Genomic DNA, 16,899 nt, shown 5'->3' with positions numbered 1-16,899 from the left:
ATGTGAAGGAATTGGAGAGAGTACAGCGGAGATTCACAACAATGATTTCAGGGATAAAAAATTGTAGCTATGAGGACAGGTTGGAGAGATTGGGGTCTTTTCCCTGGAAAAAAGAGGCTGAGAGGAGACTTGATAGAGGTGTTCAAGATCCTGCGGGGTATGGAGAGGGTAACAAATAAGAACCTGTTCCCACTCAAGAGAACATCAAGAACTAGAGGGCACAGATTCAAAATAATTGGCCAAAAGAGTAGATGTGATGTGAGGAAAAGCTTTTTCACCCAGAGGGTGGTTGGAGTCTGGAACAAACTTCCTGAAAGGGTGGTGGAGGCAGGTTTGCTCGAGATATTCAAAAGGAAATTGAATAGCTACCTGAAAGAAAAGAACGTGCAAGGTTACGGGGAAAAGGGAGGAGAATGGGACGAGGCAGAATGCTCTTTTAGAGAGCCAGTGCTGACTCGATAGGCCGAATGGCCTCCTTCAATACTGTGGAGAGAGACTGCAGAATGTTGCAGTACAGAGGGATCAAGATCTCCTTGTACATGAATCACAAGAAGTTAATGTGCAGCTGCAGCGAGTAATTAGGAAGGGAAATGGAATGTTGGCCTTTATTCCCGGGGTGGGGGGTATAAAAGTAGGAAAGTCTTGCTACAGCTACACAGCATTGGTGAGACTACACCGAGAGTCCTGTGTTATGTTAGAGTCTCCTTATTTAAAGAGGGATATAATTGCATTGGGGATAGTTCAGGGAAGTTTGACCAGACTGATTCCTGGGATGAAGGAGCTGTCTTATGGGGAATGTTTCGGCAGGAAAGCCCGATCCCCATTGGAGGTTCACAGAATGAGAGATCCTGTTGAAACATATAAGATTCTGACGGGGGTTTGACAGGGTAGATGTTGAGAGGAATGTTTCCATTTGTGGGGAAACTAGAACAAGTGGACACAGTTTAAAAATAAACATCTCCCATTTATGATGGAGATGAGAAGGAATTTCTTCTCTCAGACTGTCCTTCATCTTTGTAATTCTCCACCCCAGAGAGCAGTGGAGGCTGAGTCATTGCATATATTCACGCTGAGTTCGACGGATTTTTCATCTACAGGAGAGTCAAGGGTTATAGGGCAGGTGGGAGAGTGGGTTTGAGGCCACAATCAGATCAGCCATGGTCTTATTGAATGGTAAAGCAGGCCTGATGGGCTGAATGGCCTCCTTCTGCTTCTCTTTCTTATATTTTTATTTTGTCAGTGTGGGATTGACCCTCTGTCTGTCAGTCTCTGTTGCTGTATTTCAGGAATTAACTCAGTCTGATACTGCGTGTGAGTATGGAATTGATCCTCTGTTCATCAGTTTCTTTTTTATTCATTCACAGGATGTGGGCTTCGCTGGCTGGGCCAGCATTTATTGCCCATCCCTAATTGCCCTTGAGAAGTTGGTGGTGAGCTGCCTTCCTGAAATGCTGCAGTCCATGAAGAGTAAGTATACCCACAGTGCTGTTAGGAAGGGAGTTTAAGGATTTTGACCCAGCAGCAGTGAAGGAACGACAATATATTTCCAAGTCAGTATGGTGAGTGACTTGGAGGGGAACTTCCAGGCGGAGGTGTTCCCATTTATCTGTTGCCCTTGTCCTTCTAGGTGGTAATGGTCATGAGTTTGGAAGGTGTCTAAGGAACCTTGGTGAATTCCTGCAGTGCATCTTGTAGATGGTACACAGTACTGCTACTGTGCGTCAGTGGTGGACGGAGTGAATATTTGTGGATGTGGTGCCAATCAATTGGACTGCTTTGTCCTGGACGGTGTCCAGCTTCTTTAGTGTTGTAGGAGCTGCACTCATCCAGACAAGTGGGGAGTATTCCATCACACTCCTGACTTGTACCTTGTAGGTGGTGGACAGGCTTTGGGGAGTCAGGAAGTGAGTTACTCGTCGCATCCTGAGAGATAGGATTCAATCCTGAAAAATAGGATTAACTGTCATGTGGAAAGGCGTGGACTAGTCAGGGATGGTCAGCATGGATTTGTTAAAGGAAGGTTTTGCCTCACAAATTTGATTAAATTCTTTGAGGAAGTGACAAGAAGGGTTGATGAAGGTGGTGCAGTGGATGTTGTGTACATGGAATTTAGCAAGGCATTTGACAAGGTCCCACATGGCAGATTGGTCAGGAAAGTAAAAGCCCATGGGATTCAGGGTAATGTGGCAATCTGGATAAAAGGTTAGCTTTGTAACAGGAAACAAAGGGTAATGGTCGATGGATGCCCTTGCGAATGGAAAATTGTCTCAAGTGGTGTTCCACAGGGCTTGGTTTTGGGACCCTTGCTGTTTGTATTATATATTAACGATATGGACGTGAATGTGGGGGGTACGATTGGGAAATTTGCAGATGACACAAAGGTTGGCTGAGTAGTGGATAGTATAGAGGATAGCCATAATCTCCAAAATGATATAGATGGGTTGGTGGAGTGGGCGGTAAAGTGGCAGATGGATTTTAACATAGAGAAGTGTGAGGTTACACATTTAGGGAGGTCAAACAGTTACAGGGATTACACAATAAATGGGAATATACTAAGAGGGGTAGATGAAGTGAGAAATCTTGGCGTACAAGTACACAGGTCCCTGAAGGCAGCAGTTCAAGTAGACAAGGTTGTAAAGAAGGCATCTGGAATGCTCTCCTTGATTGGCAGAGGTATAGAATATAAAAGTAAGGATATAATTTTGGAATTGTATAAAACACTGGTGAGGCCACAACTAGGGTAATTGTGTGCAGTTCTGGTCACCACATTACAAGAAGGACGTAATAGCTCTGGAGAGAGTCCAGAGGAGGTTTACAAGAATATTTCCAGGGTTAGAAAAGTGTAGCTACGAGGAGAGATTGGATAGGTTGGGGTTATTTTCCTTAAAACAAAGAAGGTTGAGAGGTGACTTGATTGAGGTGTACAAAATTATGAGGGGAATAGATAGAGTGGACAGGATAAAATTGTTTCCCTTGGTGGAGAAATCTAGAACCAGGGGACATAGATTCAAGATAAGTGGAAGAAGGTGTAGGGGGAACATGAGGAAGAACTTTTTTACGCAGAGGGTAGTGGGTGTCTCGAATTCGCTGCCCAAGTTGGTGGTACAGGCAGAAACTCTAAACTCTTTTAAAAAGTACCTGGATCTGCACCTTAAGTGCTGTAAGCTGCAGGGCTATGGGCCGGGTGCAGGAAGGTGGGATTAGAAAGGGCACCTGGGTGTCCTCGGGCTGGCATGGACAAGATGGGCCGAATGGCCTCCTTCTGTGCTGTAACTTTTCTATGGTTCTATGATTCCAAGCCTCTGACCTGCTCTTGTGGCAACCTATTTATATGGCCAGTCCAGTTCAGTTTCTGGTCAATGGTAATTCCCAGGATGTTGATAGTGGGGGATTGGGTGATGGTAATGCCATTGAAAATCAAGGGGCAATGTTTGCATTCTCTCTTGTTGGATATGGTCACTGCCTGACACTTGTGTGACACAAATTTTACTTGCCACATGTCAGCCCAAGCCTGGGTATTGTCCATTTGGTCATGGACTGCCTCAGTATCTGAGGAGTCGCGAATGGTGCTGAGCATTGTGGAATTATCAGCGAACATCCCCACTTCCGACCTTATGATGAAAGGAAGGTCATTGATGAAGCAGCTGAAGGTAGTTGGGCCTAGGACACTATCCTAAGGAACCCCTGCTGTCATGTCCTTGAGATGAGATGACTGACCTCCAACAACCACAACCATCTTCCATTGTGCTAGGTATGACTCCAGCCAGCGGAGAGTTTCCCCCCGATTCCCATTGACTCCAGTTTTACTCGGGCTCCTTGATGCCACACTCGGTCAAATGCTGCCTTCATGTCAAGGACAGTAACTCTCACCTCACCTCAGGAGTTCAGCTCTTTTGTCCATGTTTGAACCAAGGCTGTAATGAGGCCAAGAGCTGAGTGGCTCTGGTGGAAGCCAAACTGGGCGTCAATGAGTAGGTTATTGCTAAACAAGTGCCACTTGATAGCACTGTTGATGACCCCTTCCATTACTTTACTGATGATGGAGAGTAGACTGATGGGGCAGTAATTGGCTGGGTTGGATTCGTCCTGCTTTTTGTGTACAGGACATACCTGGGCAATTTTCCATATACCTGGGTAGATGCCACTGCTGTAGCTGTACTGGAACAGTTTGACTAGGAGCACAATTCTTCAGTACCATTGCTGGAATGTTGTCAGAGTCCATAGCCTCTGCAGTATCCAGTGCCTTAAGCTGTTTCTTGATATCACATGGAGTGAATCGAATTGGCTGAAGACTGGCAACTGTAGAGGTGGCCCAGATAGATCATCCACTTGGCACTTCTGGCAGAAGATAGTTGTGAATGCATCAGCCTTATCTTTTGCACTGCTGTGCTGGACTCCTCCATCATTGAGGATGGGGATATTTGTGGAGCCACCTCCTCCACTGAGTTGTTTGATTGTCCACCATATTTCACAACTGGATGTGGCAGGACTGCAAAGCTTAAATCTGATCCGTTGGTTGTGGGATCGCTTAGCGCTCTCTACCACTTGCTGATTATGCTGTTTGGCATCCAAGTAGTCCTGTTTTATAGCTTCACCAGGTTGACACCTCATTTTTATATATGTCTGGTGCTGCTCCTGGCATGCCCTCCTGCACTCTTCATTGAACCAGGGTTGATTCCCTGACTTGATGGTAATGGTAGAGTGGGGGATATGCGAGGCCATGAGGTTACAGATTGTGTTCAAGCACAATTTTACTGCTGCTGAAGCATCCTCATGGATGCTCAGTCTTGAGTTGATAGATCTGTTTAAAATCTATCCCATTTAGCATGGTGGTAGTGCCACACAACACGATGGAGGGTATCCTCAACGTGAAGGCGGGACTTCATCTCCACAATGACTGTGCGGTGGTCACTCCTACCAATACTGTCATGGACAGATGCATCTGCAGCAGGCAGGTTGGTGAGGATGAGGTCAAGTATGTTTTTCCCTCTTCTTGGTTCCCTCACCACCTGCCACAGACAGAGTCTAGCAGCTATGTCATTTAGGACTCGGCCAGCTCGGTCAGTAGTGGTGCAACCGAGCCATTCTTGGTGATGGACATTGAAGTACCCCACCCAGAGAACATTCTGCACCCTTGCCACCCTCAGCCCTTCCTCCAAGTGATGTTCAACATGTAGCAGAACTGATTCATCAGTTATTATATGTGAGTGTGTAATTTAAATCTCTGTCAGTCTCTGTTCCGGTTATGAGAGTGGAACTAACTCTCGGACAACCTTTATTGTAACTGATTGTGGAATTCACTCTGTCAACCTCTTGCTGTATGAGAATGTGGAATTAACTCCTTATGTCAATTTCTGTTACTGTATGTGAGTGTGGAATTAACTCTCTGTCGGTCAGTCTCTGTTATGTATGTGTGTGGAATAAACAAACAATTTGTGAGACTCTGTTACTGTCAGTGTGGAATTAACTCTATCGGTCAGTCTCAGTTACTGTATCTGAGTGTGGAATTAACTCCTTACGTCAGTCTCTGTTACTGTATGAGTGTGTGGAATTAACTCTCTATTGGTCAGTCTCGGTTACTGTGAGTGTGGAATTCTCTTTCCCAGTCTTTGTTAGGATATCTGTGAGTGGAATTAAGGACCTGTCAATTGTTATTAATGTTTCAGTGAGGAATTAACCTATAATAACAGAGACTGACAGAAACTAAGGGAGTTAGTTCCACATCTCATATTAGTCTGTCTATGTTACTGTATGTGAGTGAGGGATAAACAAATAAATTCTCAGCCTCTATTTCTGAGTGTGTGAAATTTACCCTCCATTGGTCAGTCTGTTATTGTGACTGTGAATTAACTTTCAATCTATCAATCTCTGTCACGTGTGTAAGTGCGGATTTAGCTTTCTATCCAATCGTGACGGTAGGTGAGTGTGAAATTAACTCTTTGTATGATAACCTGTTACTGTAGGTGAATATAGAATTAACTATGTCAGTTACAGTTACTGTATCGGACCATGGAAATAACTCTTTCAGGCTCTGTTACTTTAAGAAAGTTAATTTCACCCATACCATCTGTCAATCTGTGTTACTGTATATGAGTGCGACATTAACTCTCCGTCTCTGTTATGGAGTGAGGAATTAAATCTCAATCGTTTAGTCTCTGGTGCTTTCTGTGGGTGTGGAATTCACATCTTACATGTCAACCTCTGTTACTGTACATGAATGTGGAATTAAATCTGTACCTGTCAGTCTCAGTTATGCCGAGTGTGGTATTCACTCTCTGTCAGAATCAGTGACTGTGAGTGAGTGTGAAATTAAATTTCTGTTAGTTTTGGTTGCTGTGTGTGATTGTGGAATTATCTTACTATCAATATCTGTTTCTGTATGAGAGTGTGAATAAAGAGTCTAATAATATGAATTATGTGGAATTAAATTTCTGTCAGTCAGTCTCTGTTGCTGTGAGTGTGGACAGGGTAGATAGGAAAACTTTTTTTCCCAATTGGTGGAAAAGTGGGGAAAGAGAGGGCGCAGATTTAAGGTAATTGGCAAAACAACCAATGACATCATGAGGAAAAACCTTGTTCATGCAGCGAGTGGCTAGGAAAAGTGCCTGGGAATTTGGGGAGGCAGGGTCAATCGAAGCATTCAAGAGGGAATTGGATTATCATCAAAAAAGGAAAAATGTGCAGGGTTATGTGGATAAGGTGATGAAATGGCAAGAGGTGAACTGCTCCTTCAGACGGCCAGCATAGACATAATGGGCAGAAAGGCCTCCTTCTGTGCTGTAATCATGCTATGATTCAATGAATTAACTCTTTGTCAATCTCTCTTACAGTATACGTGTGTGGGTGGAATTAACTCTGTCTGTCACTCTCTACTATTGTATATGAATGTGAAATTTACTCCCCGTCAGTCTCTGTTACTGTACAAGAAACAGTTAATAACATTTGATCAGAAATGGTTGGGCCCTACTGTTCTCAAAAGTGCTCGTGGTTAAACTCATCAGCTTCTCCTCTCTCTACTCTCCAGTTCAAAGTCAGCCAACAGGAACATACCTTCAAAGTAAGCGAGGAACGACTTCCATGTCCAACATCCATTCTGATTCCAAGGGTTGTTCATTTCTCAGTTTGTGTTTACGGCCTCGGTTTTGTGAGCGACACCTGCAATAATTCACTGACAAAATCATGTGGATACTGGAAATCTGAAACAAAGAGAGAAAATGCTGAAAATACACAGCACCTCAGGCAGCATCTGTGGAGAAAGAAAAAGAGTTCACATTTCGGGTCACTGACATTCAGCCTGCAATAAAACACTTACTAACATCTGCTCATAGTGGCTGCAGATCCCACAATTCCCTGCATCCCAGAAACCGCTCTATCAAATGCACTGACTTCCCCGGGCATTCTGAGGTCGAACTTTTACCACTGCTACTTGCCTGACTATTCCACCAACCTGCCTATGTCCTTTAGAAGTTTAACACTATCCTCCTCACAGTTCAGAATACCTCGAAGTTTCATCCACAAATTTTGAAACGGTGTCCCGTACGCCCAGGTCTAGGTCATTAACATATAACATATAAGAGCAGGGGTCCTCACACCGACCCCTGGGTAACTCCACTATAAACTTTCCTCCAGTCTGAAAAACAACCATTCACCTCTACCCTCTGTTTCCTGTCACTCAGCCAATCCCATATCCATGTTGCTCTGTCCCTTTTATTCCATGAGCTGTAACTTTGTTGACAAGTCTGTTGTGTGAGACTTTATCAAATGCCTTTTGGAAATCCATGTAAACCACATGAACAGCATCACCCTCCCCAACCCTCTCTGTTACCGCATCAAAGACTCGGTGCAAACGGGAGAAGAAACCGGGAAGCGGCGGCTGGGATGGGGGAGGCGCTGCACCACCGGCTTCATGGTGCCGTCCCCCGGGACCCTCTCCGCACGTCCGCCGGACCCGGCGGCTCTGATTCAGGCTCTGAGAGTCGCTGAAACTCGGTGTTACTGAGGCTGCGCTCGATCACGAGCAGCTTCCTGTTGCTGTACCGCGCATGCTCGGCGCAGAAAGGATTCCTGATGGACGACGTGCCAGTTCCTGCGCCTGCGCAGTGCGGTCCCTCTGGTAGAGATAGGCCGTTCTATCTCCCCCTGCGCATTCTGGGAAGCGATGTCCGCCATTTCCCTATAAACTTGAACGCAGTGGCAAGCATTTGTGCTCAACCTTTTTGTGCAAACTCTTTTGTACCAAATGAGCCACACTCCCCTTATCCTTTTGAATAGCCCTAAAAAATTTTCCCTTTTGTAGTTGTTCGTTTCACTTTTGAAAGTTTATATTGAATCTGCTTCCACCAACCTTTGCGGCAGAGCATTCAACTCACAGCAACTCGCTACCTTCTAGATAAATGACAAAGGATGATCCATTCAATGTGGAGGGTGGTGGGGAGGAAGGTGAAGACAAGGGGAAGACTATCGGAATCCTGGGAGAGAGGGAATTGGTGGGAACAGCGGTCGCGAAAAGGAACAAAAATGGTTGGGGGCCCTGTCAATTGCAGAGTGGAGAGAAAATCAGTTGAGGAAAAAAGGAAGATAAATTAGCAGTGTTGGTATGGGATATTATCTCTTCTCACCAAAACAATTATTCCAGGTGAAACAGTGTTTTAAGTGCACTTTCTTCAATTTAGTACCCCGTATTCACTGCTCACAATGTGATCTGCTCTACATTGGAAAGATTGAGTGATTGCTTTGTGGAAGTCTGATCACTCTGTAAGAATGACACCGAGTTTCCGAACACATGTCATTTTAAGTTTCCATCTTGTCCTCGGCATCTTGCAGTGTTCTTATTAATCTCAATGTAAGCTCGAGGAACGGTATCTCATCTTTCAATTGAGCACTTTAAACCCTTCCAACCTCAATACTGAGTATAGCAATTTGAGGGGGTAATCTCAATCCCCATTGTGTATCATTTAAATTGGATGTTTTGCTTTAGTTCACATCTTTCTCTTGATTTAGCATGGCAGCTGTTCATCATCATTCACACCTCTTTTAAACACATCTTTGGTTTTGTTACTTGTCCACATATCTGAGCCTTGCACCATCAACTGTTTTGTCATTTAATCTCTTCTTCCTCCACCCTAATTTGGAAACCACAAGAGAAAGGGTTATACTAGATTCAGTAATAAGTAACGAGAGAGAATTAATTAATCTTCTGACAGTAAATTAGCATCTAACAATGAGTGACAACAATGCGTTAGAGGCAAAGAAACGTCACAGAAATGTGATAACTTTCACCTTAGTTAATGAAAATAAGGGCAGAATGAGCAGGAAACTGAACGCATTAACTTCCAAACAACTACTAACAGGCAAAAGGAAACAATCAGAGACACTCGAAGGAGTTTTTAGTGCATTATGTATCTGATGCAAGGCCGAAGGAAGGAAACTTCACTTTCTCTGTTCACGGTGATTATGGAACTGAATTCCACGTTTAAAACCTGTAATTAAGCAAGAATGTCGATATCTGTCCTAATAATGATTAACTGTCTTTGACATGATGCTGTCTTCACGATTATGGCACTTTATTTCTTTTCGATGCTACATGTCACCGTGAGGAAGCAGTTGTCCAAATTAGAATGATGAATTACTGCAGGGTATCATATAGATCAGACGTACTAATAAATATAAACTTCAGTATATTGTTTCCATCTCAGAAATTTCCGATTCAGATAACTTTGGAGTGATATTGAACGAGAAAAAAACATTCAGACTGTGCCAGCTCTTCGCGAGAAATGGGCTGACAGAAAGACTCTGCTGGTGTGTGTTTGCAGCATTTGCCGCTATTGTCCCAGTGTGAATAGAAGGAATTTGAGAGGTTTGTTGCAGATATAAGTGTTTATGGGAAACGGAAATCCAATGCTGTAAACCGTAAAGATAAATAAGAGAAGCTTATCATAGCAGCCAATGTCTCTTTAAGTTAGACCATAAATAGCAGAGGATGGTTTCGATCCATTGACCTCTGGGTTATGGGCCCAGCACGCTTCCGCTGCGCCACTCTGCTTCATTAAAATATTGGGTGCTGAATATCAGTGTTGTGTGTTAGGGAAATAAGTAATCACTTGCTTTGTGTATTTTGGGCTAGAATACATCTGTTGGGAGGATTAACTTAGCTACATATTTCTACTGAGTAACGCCAGAAACAGACAGAGAAACACATACAGAAAGGCAACAAGAGACTGTCAGGATACACAAGGTGACAGAGAAAGATGCCGAGCAAATTAGCAAGACACTGAGATGGAGAGACTGATCACTTATGTAAAGCTGTTCCTTGCTGCACAGAGTTCTCCCCTGTTTGTAAATATGCTTCCCGTTGTGTAACTGTGCTCTCTGTTGTGTAACTGCTCTCTGTTGTATAACTGTGCTCTCTGCTGTGGAACTGTGCTGTCTGCTGTGGAACTGTGCTCTCTGCTGTGTAACTGTGCTCTCTGTTGTATAACTATGCTCTCTGTTGTGTAACTGCTCTCTGTTGCATAACTGTGCTCTCTGCTGTGGAACTGTGCTCTCTGTTGTGGAACTGTGCTCTCTGCTGTGTAACTGTGCCCTCTGTCATGTAACTGCGCTCTTTGATGTGTAACTGCGCCCCTATTGTGTAACTGTGGCCCCTGTTGTTTAACTGTGCTCTCTGTTGTGTAATTGTGTTCTCTGTCATGTTACTTTGTTCTCTGTTGAGTAACATTCCTTTCTGTTATGTAACAGTGCCCCCTGCCCACTGCCCCCTGCTCCAGGGAGCAGACTCGGAGTGAGGAGCACCAGAGCGGTGACCTCGGGGTACAGAGTAACTGAAGCCAAAACTGAAAAAGTGTTGTCACAGGAAAGCTGCGACCTGATTGTTTGGTAGGAAATCTGCACCAAATTTGAAAAAAAACTGCAATGCTAATTAGTAAATTAATTAACTAATTCGAGATGGCTGGAAGGTGATGTGCTGTAGCAGTTCCATGTGGGAGCTGGCAGATCCCATTGCGAGCCGCAGTGACCACATCTGCAGCAAGTGTTGGTTGCTCGAGGAACTCCGGCTCAGAATTGATGAGCTGGAGTCGGCGCTCCAGATGGGAGGGGGAGAGTTACCTGGACGCTTTGTTTCAGGAGGCGGTCACACCCGCTATATTAAGTACCTCAAATTCGGTCAGTGTCATGGTCAGCAGGGTGTGACTTGCAAGTGAGGTAGGTAGAGGGATCCTGTGTTCAGGAACAGAGGAGACTCAGCTCTTGACCTTGTCCATTAGGTACGAGGTTCTTGCTCCCTGTGTGGATGAGGAACAGGGCTGTAGGGAGGATGAGGCAGCTGACCACGGCCGTTCAAGTGGGGGGAGCAAAAAGACAAGTGGTAGTTGTAGGGGATTCTATAATTAGGGGAATTGATAGCATCCTTTGTAAGCAGGATTGAGAGTCCCGCATGGTATGTTGCCTGCCCGGTGCCAGGGTGAGGGACATCTCTGACCGGCTTGAAAGGATATTGGAGATGGAATAGGAGGATCCAGTTGTTGTGGTCCACGTCGGGACAAATAACATAGGTAAGACTTGGAAAGAGGACCTGTTTTGGGATTATCAGGAACTAGGAACTAAATTAAAGAACAGGTTCTCAAGGGTTATAATCTCCGGATTACTACCCAAGCCACGTGCAAATTGGCATAGGGGCACGAGAATAAGGGAAGTAAACACGTGGCTAAAGGAGTGGTGCGGGAAAGAGGGGTTCCATTTCGTGGGGCACTGGCATCAGCATTGGAACATGAGGGATCTGTACCATTGGGACGCTCTCCACCTGAACCGATCTGCGACCAATGTTCTAGCGAAAAGGGTAAATAGGGTGGTCAACAGGACTTTATTCTAGAAAGTGGGGGAGAAGGGAAGGGTAAAACTCCAAGAAGTCTGACTAATGGGAAACAAAGCAGCAGGTTAGCATATGGGGGATGGATTGAACTTCACGGAAAATTATGAAAAAACTGAAAAGAAAGCAAAGCCCAGGAGAGGCTATTAAAGTGTCCAGAACACAAAATAGGGCAGAGTGTTTGGAAAGGGTTAGGAATCTAACTTCAAGCACATCAGATAAAGGGACGACAATGAGAAGGGAGATGGGAAATACAGGACTGAAGGTGTTGTATGTGAATGTACGCAGTATACGAAATAAGGTAAATGAGCTTGTGGCGCAGTTTGAAATTGACAGGTATGATGTGGTGGGCATCACGGAGACATAGCTGCAAAGGGATCAGGACTGGGAGCTCAATATCCAAGGGTATACATCTTATCGAAAAGATAGGCAGGTTGGCAGACGGTGTGGGGTTGCTTTGTTAGTAAGAAATGAAATTAAATCGACAGCAAGAAATGACGTAGGGTCAGATGATGTAGAATCTGTGTGGGTAGAGTTGAGGAACCACAAAGGTTAAAAACAAATACGTAATGGGAGTTATGTACAGGCCTCCGAACAGTAGTCAGGATGTGGGGCACAAGATACACCAGGAGATAGAAAAGGCGTGTAAGAAAGGCAAGGTTACAGTGATCATGGGGGGTTTCAATATGCAGGTAGACAGGGAAAATCAGCTTGGCAGTGGATCCCAAGAAAAGGAATTTGTGGAATGTCTACGCGATCGCTTTTTGGAGCAGCTTCTGGTGGAGCCCACTAGGGAACAGGCAATTCTCGATTTAGTGATGTATGAGGCAGATTTGATAAGGGAGCTTAAGGTGAGGGAGGAAGTGACCATCATATGATAGAATTTACCCTGCAATTTGAGAGGAAAAAGCTGGAATCAGATATAACGGTATTACAGTTGAATAAAGGCAACTACAGAGGCATGAGTGAGGAGCTGGCCAGAATTGACTGGGAGATGAGCCTAGCAGGATAGACAGTGGAACAGCAATGGCAGGAGTTTCTGGGAGTAATTTGGGAGACACAGCAAAAATTAATCCCTAGGAAGAAGAAGCATACTAAAGGTAGGACGAGGCAACCATGGCTGACAAAGGAAGTCAGGCACAGCATAAAAGCTAAAGAGAAAGCATACAATGCGGCGAAGAGCAGTGGGAAGCCAGGGGTTTGGGAAGCCTACAAAGACCAACAGAGTACAAGTAAAAAAGAAATAAGGAGGGAGAAGATTAAATATGAGGTTAAACTGGACAGTAATATAAAAGAAGATTGCAAGAGTTTTTTTTAGATATATAAAGGGTAAGAGAGAGGCAAAAGTGGACATTGGGCCGCCGGAAAATGACGCTGGAGAAATAGTTGTGGGGAACAAAGAAATGGCAGGGGAACTGAATAGGTACTTTGCGTCAGTCTTCATGGTGGAACACACGAGTAACATCCTCAAAGTTAAAGAGAGTCAGGGGGCAGAGGTGAGTATGGTGGCTATTATCAAGGAGAAGGTGCTAGGAAAACTGAAAGGTCTGGAGGTGGATAAATCACCTGGACCAGATGGATTACACCCCAGAGTTCTGAAGGAGATAGCTGAAGAGATAGTGGGGACATTAGTTGTGATCTTTCAGGAATCTTTGGAGTCAGAGAGGTTTCCCAGAGGACTGGAAAATCGCTAATAAGAACTCCTTGCCATTCTGTCTCCCTCCTCCTAGGAGGCTGCTGTTTGTTCCCTTCCCCCGGGACTGTGGTCTCTCCAATGGCGGCTCTTCCTGTCCCAGGTCGAACAGGGTAAGAGCAGCGCGCATGCGCTCTTCTGCTCACTGCATCCCCACCTCCCACCGGTCCTCACGCCCCACCCCAGTTCAACTCTGGTGGGGGATTGGAATGACGCATGCGCAGAAATCTACAACATCGCATGAAACTATTTTGTTTGGAAATGTTCTCCAAGTCACTTTTATCCGAGATTCAGCAAAAGACCTGGAGCTTATGAGGAGGAAACGATGAGAACTGCGACTTGCCCCTGCAAGAAACTCATTCTGGGATCTTTCTTTGCAGGCTGTTTGGTGTTCAGGGGCCCGTTTTCACAAAGCAATCCTGCAGAATCACTGGAGGAAGCCGGGAATCGGGGTGTTTGCTGGGACCGTGAATGAGTTAATATCAGACAGGAACTCTCCAGATTCATTTAATCCAAGTGAAACACTCGCTGGGAGTAATATCCAACGGCCCTGAGCTGCAGGGAGCACAACAGGGAAGAGAGGGTTAAACATGGGCCATTGTTTCTCACTCACTGACACTGTCATCGAGTTATACAGTCACAGAGTCATGAAGACATTACTGCTCAGAAGGAGGTCATTCGGCCCATTCAGTCCATACTGACTGTCTGTAGAATAATCCAGTCATCCTATTCTGCTGCTCTATCCCTGCGACTTTATTTCCCATAGGCGCCCACGCAATTTCAGTTTGAAATCTCCGTTTCCACAATGCCCATAGGGATCAAGATCCAGGTCATTACCCGGAGAGTAATAAAGTTCTAGCACACATTCCCCTGCACATCTTGTCTTAAATTTTAAACCCGTGTCCATTAATCCTTCTACCCTCAGCTCATGAGAACAGCTTTCCTTTGTTTACCTGATCTAAACCTATTATAATCTTGCACAACTCTCTCAGACCTCCCCTCAATTTGGTTTTCTTCAAGTAGAGCGGCTTCAGTTTCCCCAACCAACCTTGCAGCTATAACCCCTCATCCCTGGAACTATTCTAGTAAATCTCCTTTGCACCGTCTCAAAGACCCTCACATCCTTCCAAAAGTGTGGTGACCAGAAATGGACACAATACTCTAGTTGCAGCCTAAACAAAGCTTTATAAAGGTTAAACATAACGTTCCTGCTTTTATGCTCAGCACCTCTGTTGATGAAATCAAGGATCCCATCTGCTTTCCTAACTACTCTCCCAAAATCTCCTGTCACCTACAAAGATCTAAAGATTTTCGGGCCCTCTGACCCTGCACACTTTTTAGAACGGGAACATTAAGTTTATGCCTCCTCTCCCTATCTCTTCTGTCAAACCACAGCACTGTTCCTGAGTGTGGGATTAATAATGTGTCTCTGCGACAGTATCAGTGAGAACTGAGGTTGCAGCTTCTGCCTCTCCAGGAGAAATTTTATGGATGGAATCATAATTTACAGGGATTTCTGCAACTGATGGATATATTGTCTGGTCGCCTGAGTCTCACCGCCCTCACTCACTCTGTCTCTGTCTATCCCTCCAGCCCCTCTCTATTGAATTCCATATGAAGGAGAGGCACTGTTGTTTAGTGGCTGAGTGCACACAATCTGTATCTTCAAATGATCAAAAATAAGTCTGCTTGTGAACAAGACAATAATTTAAACCAGTTACGGGTTAACCCTGTGATTTGCTGCAGTCTCCTGAATCTGGGGAACAGACACTGTGAGCAGCTCCGGTCTCAGAGGGTTTAACAGTTACTGAGCTGGGAAACTACAACTAATCCCCGAGAATCCACAGCACAGGCCGAGAGGAGAGGAAAGCCTGTCCTGGGAGCTGTAAATCTGAGACACAGTTTGTCCTGTCAATGTGTAGATGTGAACATTGTATCTGAGAGAGTGTGTTAAAGGGGCGGGCGGGTTAGACTAATGTCACTGTGTTTGTGTCCGGCCTCAGCGCCAGGTTTCCGAGTCCCTCTTGTGTAAAATCACAAGATTTCCCTGTAATTGGATCGCGATGCTCCCCTGCTCAGCCCTGAAGAGAGAATTTAAGGCAAAGTTTTCGTTAATTTCAAGATTTCAGTGGAAACACAGAGAAGAAGTCAGAGCTCGGCTGAGAGGGCGCGATCAAAGCCGCAAAGAAACGGGTTTAAATCGAAATTGCTGCATTTAATTCGGATGGAACATTCTCGACAACAAACATTCGGATTTAGTTAACAGAAGGAAGCGAGTGTGGGAATCTGAAATGTCCAATTTGAAGTGGAATTGGGGAGTTTATGAGGAGAGAGAAACACAGAGAGGCTGGAGGAGCCGGGAGCTGACAGCAGGTTGTCTCTGCCCCGTCCGCTCTCTGTCTTTAAGTTGCTCTGAGCCGCCACCACTGGTTTCATTTCTGATCCAGTTCTGACTGTCAGAGAGATTATGCACACAGTCTCGGATATGACTGATACTGCAGCCGCCGAAACGGCTCCTCCAGCCGCTGCTGCTCAAGTCAAACCTCCCAAGAAGAAGAAGGCGGCTTCCCGATCGAAGGCAGCCGGTCCCAAGTTAGGCGAACAGATCCTCAAGATTGTGGCGGGTTGCAGCGATCGCAAGGGGATGTCCCTGGCCGCGATAAAGAAAGCTTTGTCTGGCAGCGGTGTCGATGTGGGGAAGCTCGGCTCCCAGATCAGGCTCAGTATCAGGAGGAAGGTGGAGAGCGGCTCCCTGGTGCAGGTAAAGGGACAGGGCGCCTCCGGCTCCTTCAAAATCCCTAAGAAGGAATCCCAGGGGAAAGTGCGAAAGAAGGAGAAGAAACCAACAGCCAAGAAATCTTTAGTGAAGAAACCAGCGGCCAAGAAGGTGAAAACAAAGAAACCAGCAGCTAAGAAATCTCCAGCCAGGAAAGTAGCAGCCAAGAAATCCCCAGCGAAGAAAGCAACAGTCAAGAAAACAAGCAGCAAGAAGGCGGCAACTCCAAAAAAGGCGGTGAAGAAAGCAGCGCTGAAGAAAAAATCTCCCGCCAAGAAGCTCACGGGTGGAAAGGCTTTAAAAAAAGTGGATAAATCGAAGGCCAAACCCAAAGTGAAAACAGCAAAGGCTAAGAAAGCAGCGCCAGGAAAGAAATGAAACCAGCCGAGCAAATTGTAAACCTCTGAACCCAAAGGCTCTTCTCAGAGCCGCCCACGTCTCTCAGGAAAGAGCTGATCCCCGAATCAAATGTCCCTGTCCCGGTGCTGGGAGCAGGTTTCACACTGAAATGATTTATATTAACTTGAAAATTCCCGGTATCTCACTGACATGCACTATACCCAT

General features: G+C 45.2%; 2 protein-coding genes and 1 long non-coding RNA gene across 3 annotated transcripts in view; 1 reads left to right on the top strand and 2 right to left on the bottom strand.

Annotated features, from left to right (window-relative positions):
* Window positions 1-7,116, bottom strand: part of LOC144670504 (uncharacterized) — a 35,252-nt gene extending 28,136 nt beyond the window's left edge. The window contains exon 1 of the long non-coding RNA XR_013573891.1: window positions 7,051-7,116. This is a non-coding gene — a long non-coding RNA (uncharacterized LOC144670504). The remainder of the gene's footprint in view (window positions 1-7,050) is intronic.
* Window positions 1-16,899, bottom strand: part of LOC144670304 (uncharacterized) — a 210,811-nt gene that overhangs the window by 93,873 nt on the left and 100,039 nt on the right. The window lies entirely within an intron of this gene.
* LOC144670457 (histone H1.5-like) lies at window positions 16,045-16,713 on the top strand. Its single transcript, XM_078532952.1, has one exon. It carries the CDS (start codon window positions 16,045-16,047, stop codon window positions 16,711-16,713), a length of 669 nt encoding a protein of 222 aa, XP_078389078.1.

Source organism: Cetorhinus maximus, chromosome 31, assembly GCF_964194155.1.
Source record: "Cetorhinus maximus chromosome 31, sCetMax3.hap1.1, whole genome shotgun sequence".
NCBI lineage: Eukaryota > Metazoa > Chordata > Chondrichthyes > Lamniformes > Cetorhinidae > Cetorhinus > Cetorhinus maximus.
This window is presented reverse-complemented; position numbering and strand designations above follow the sequence as displayed.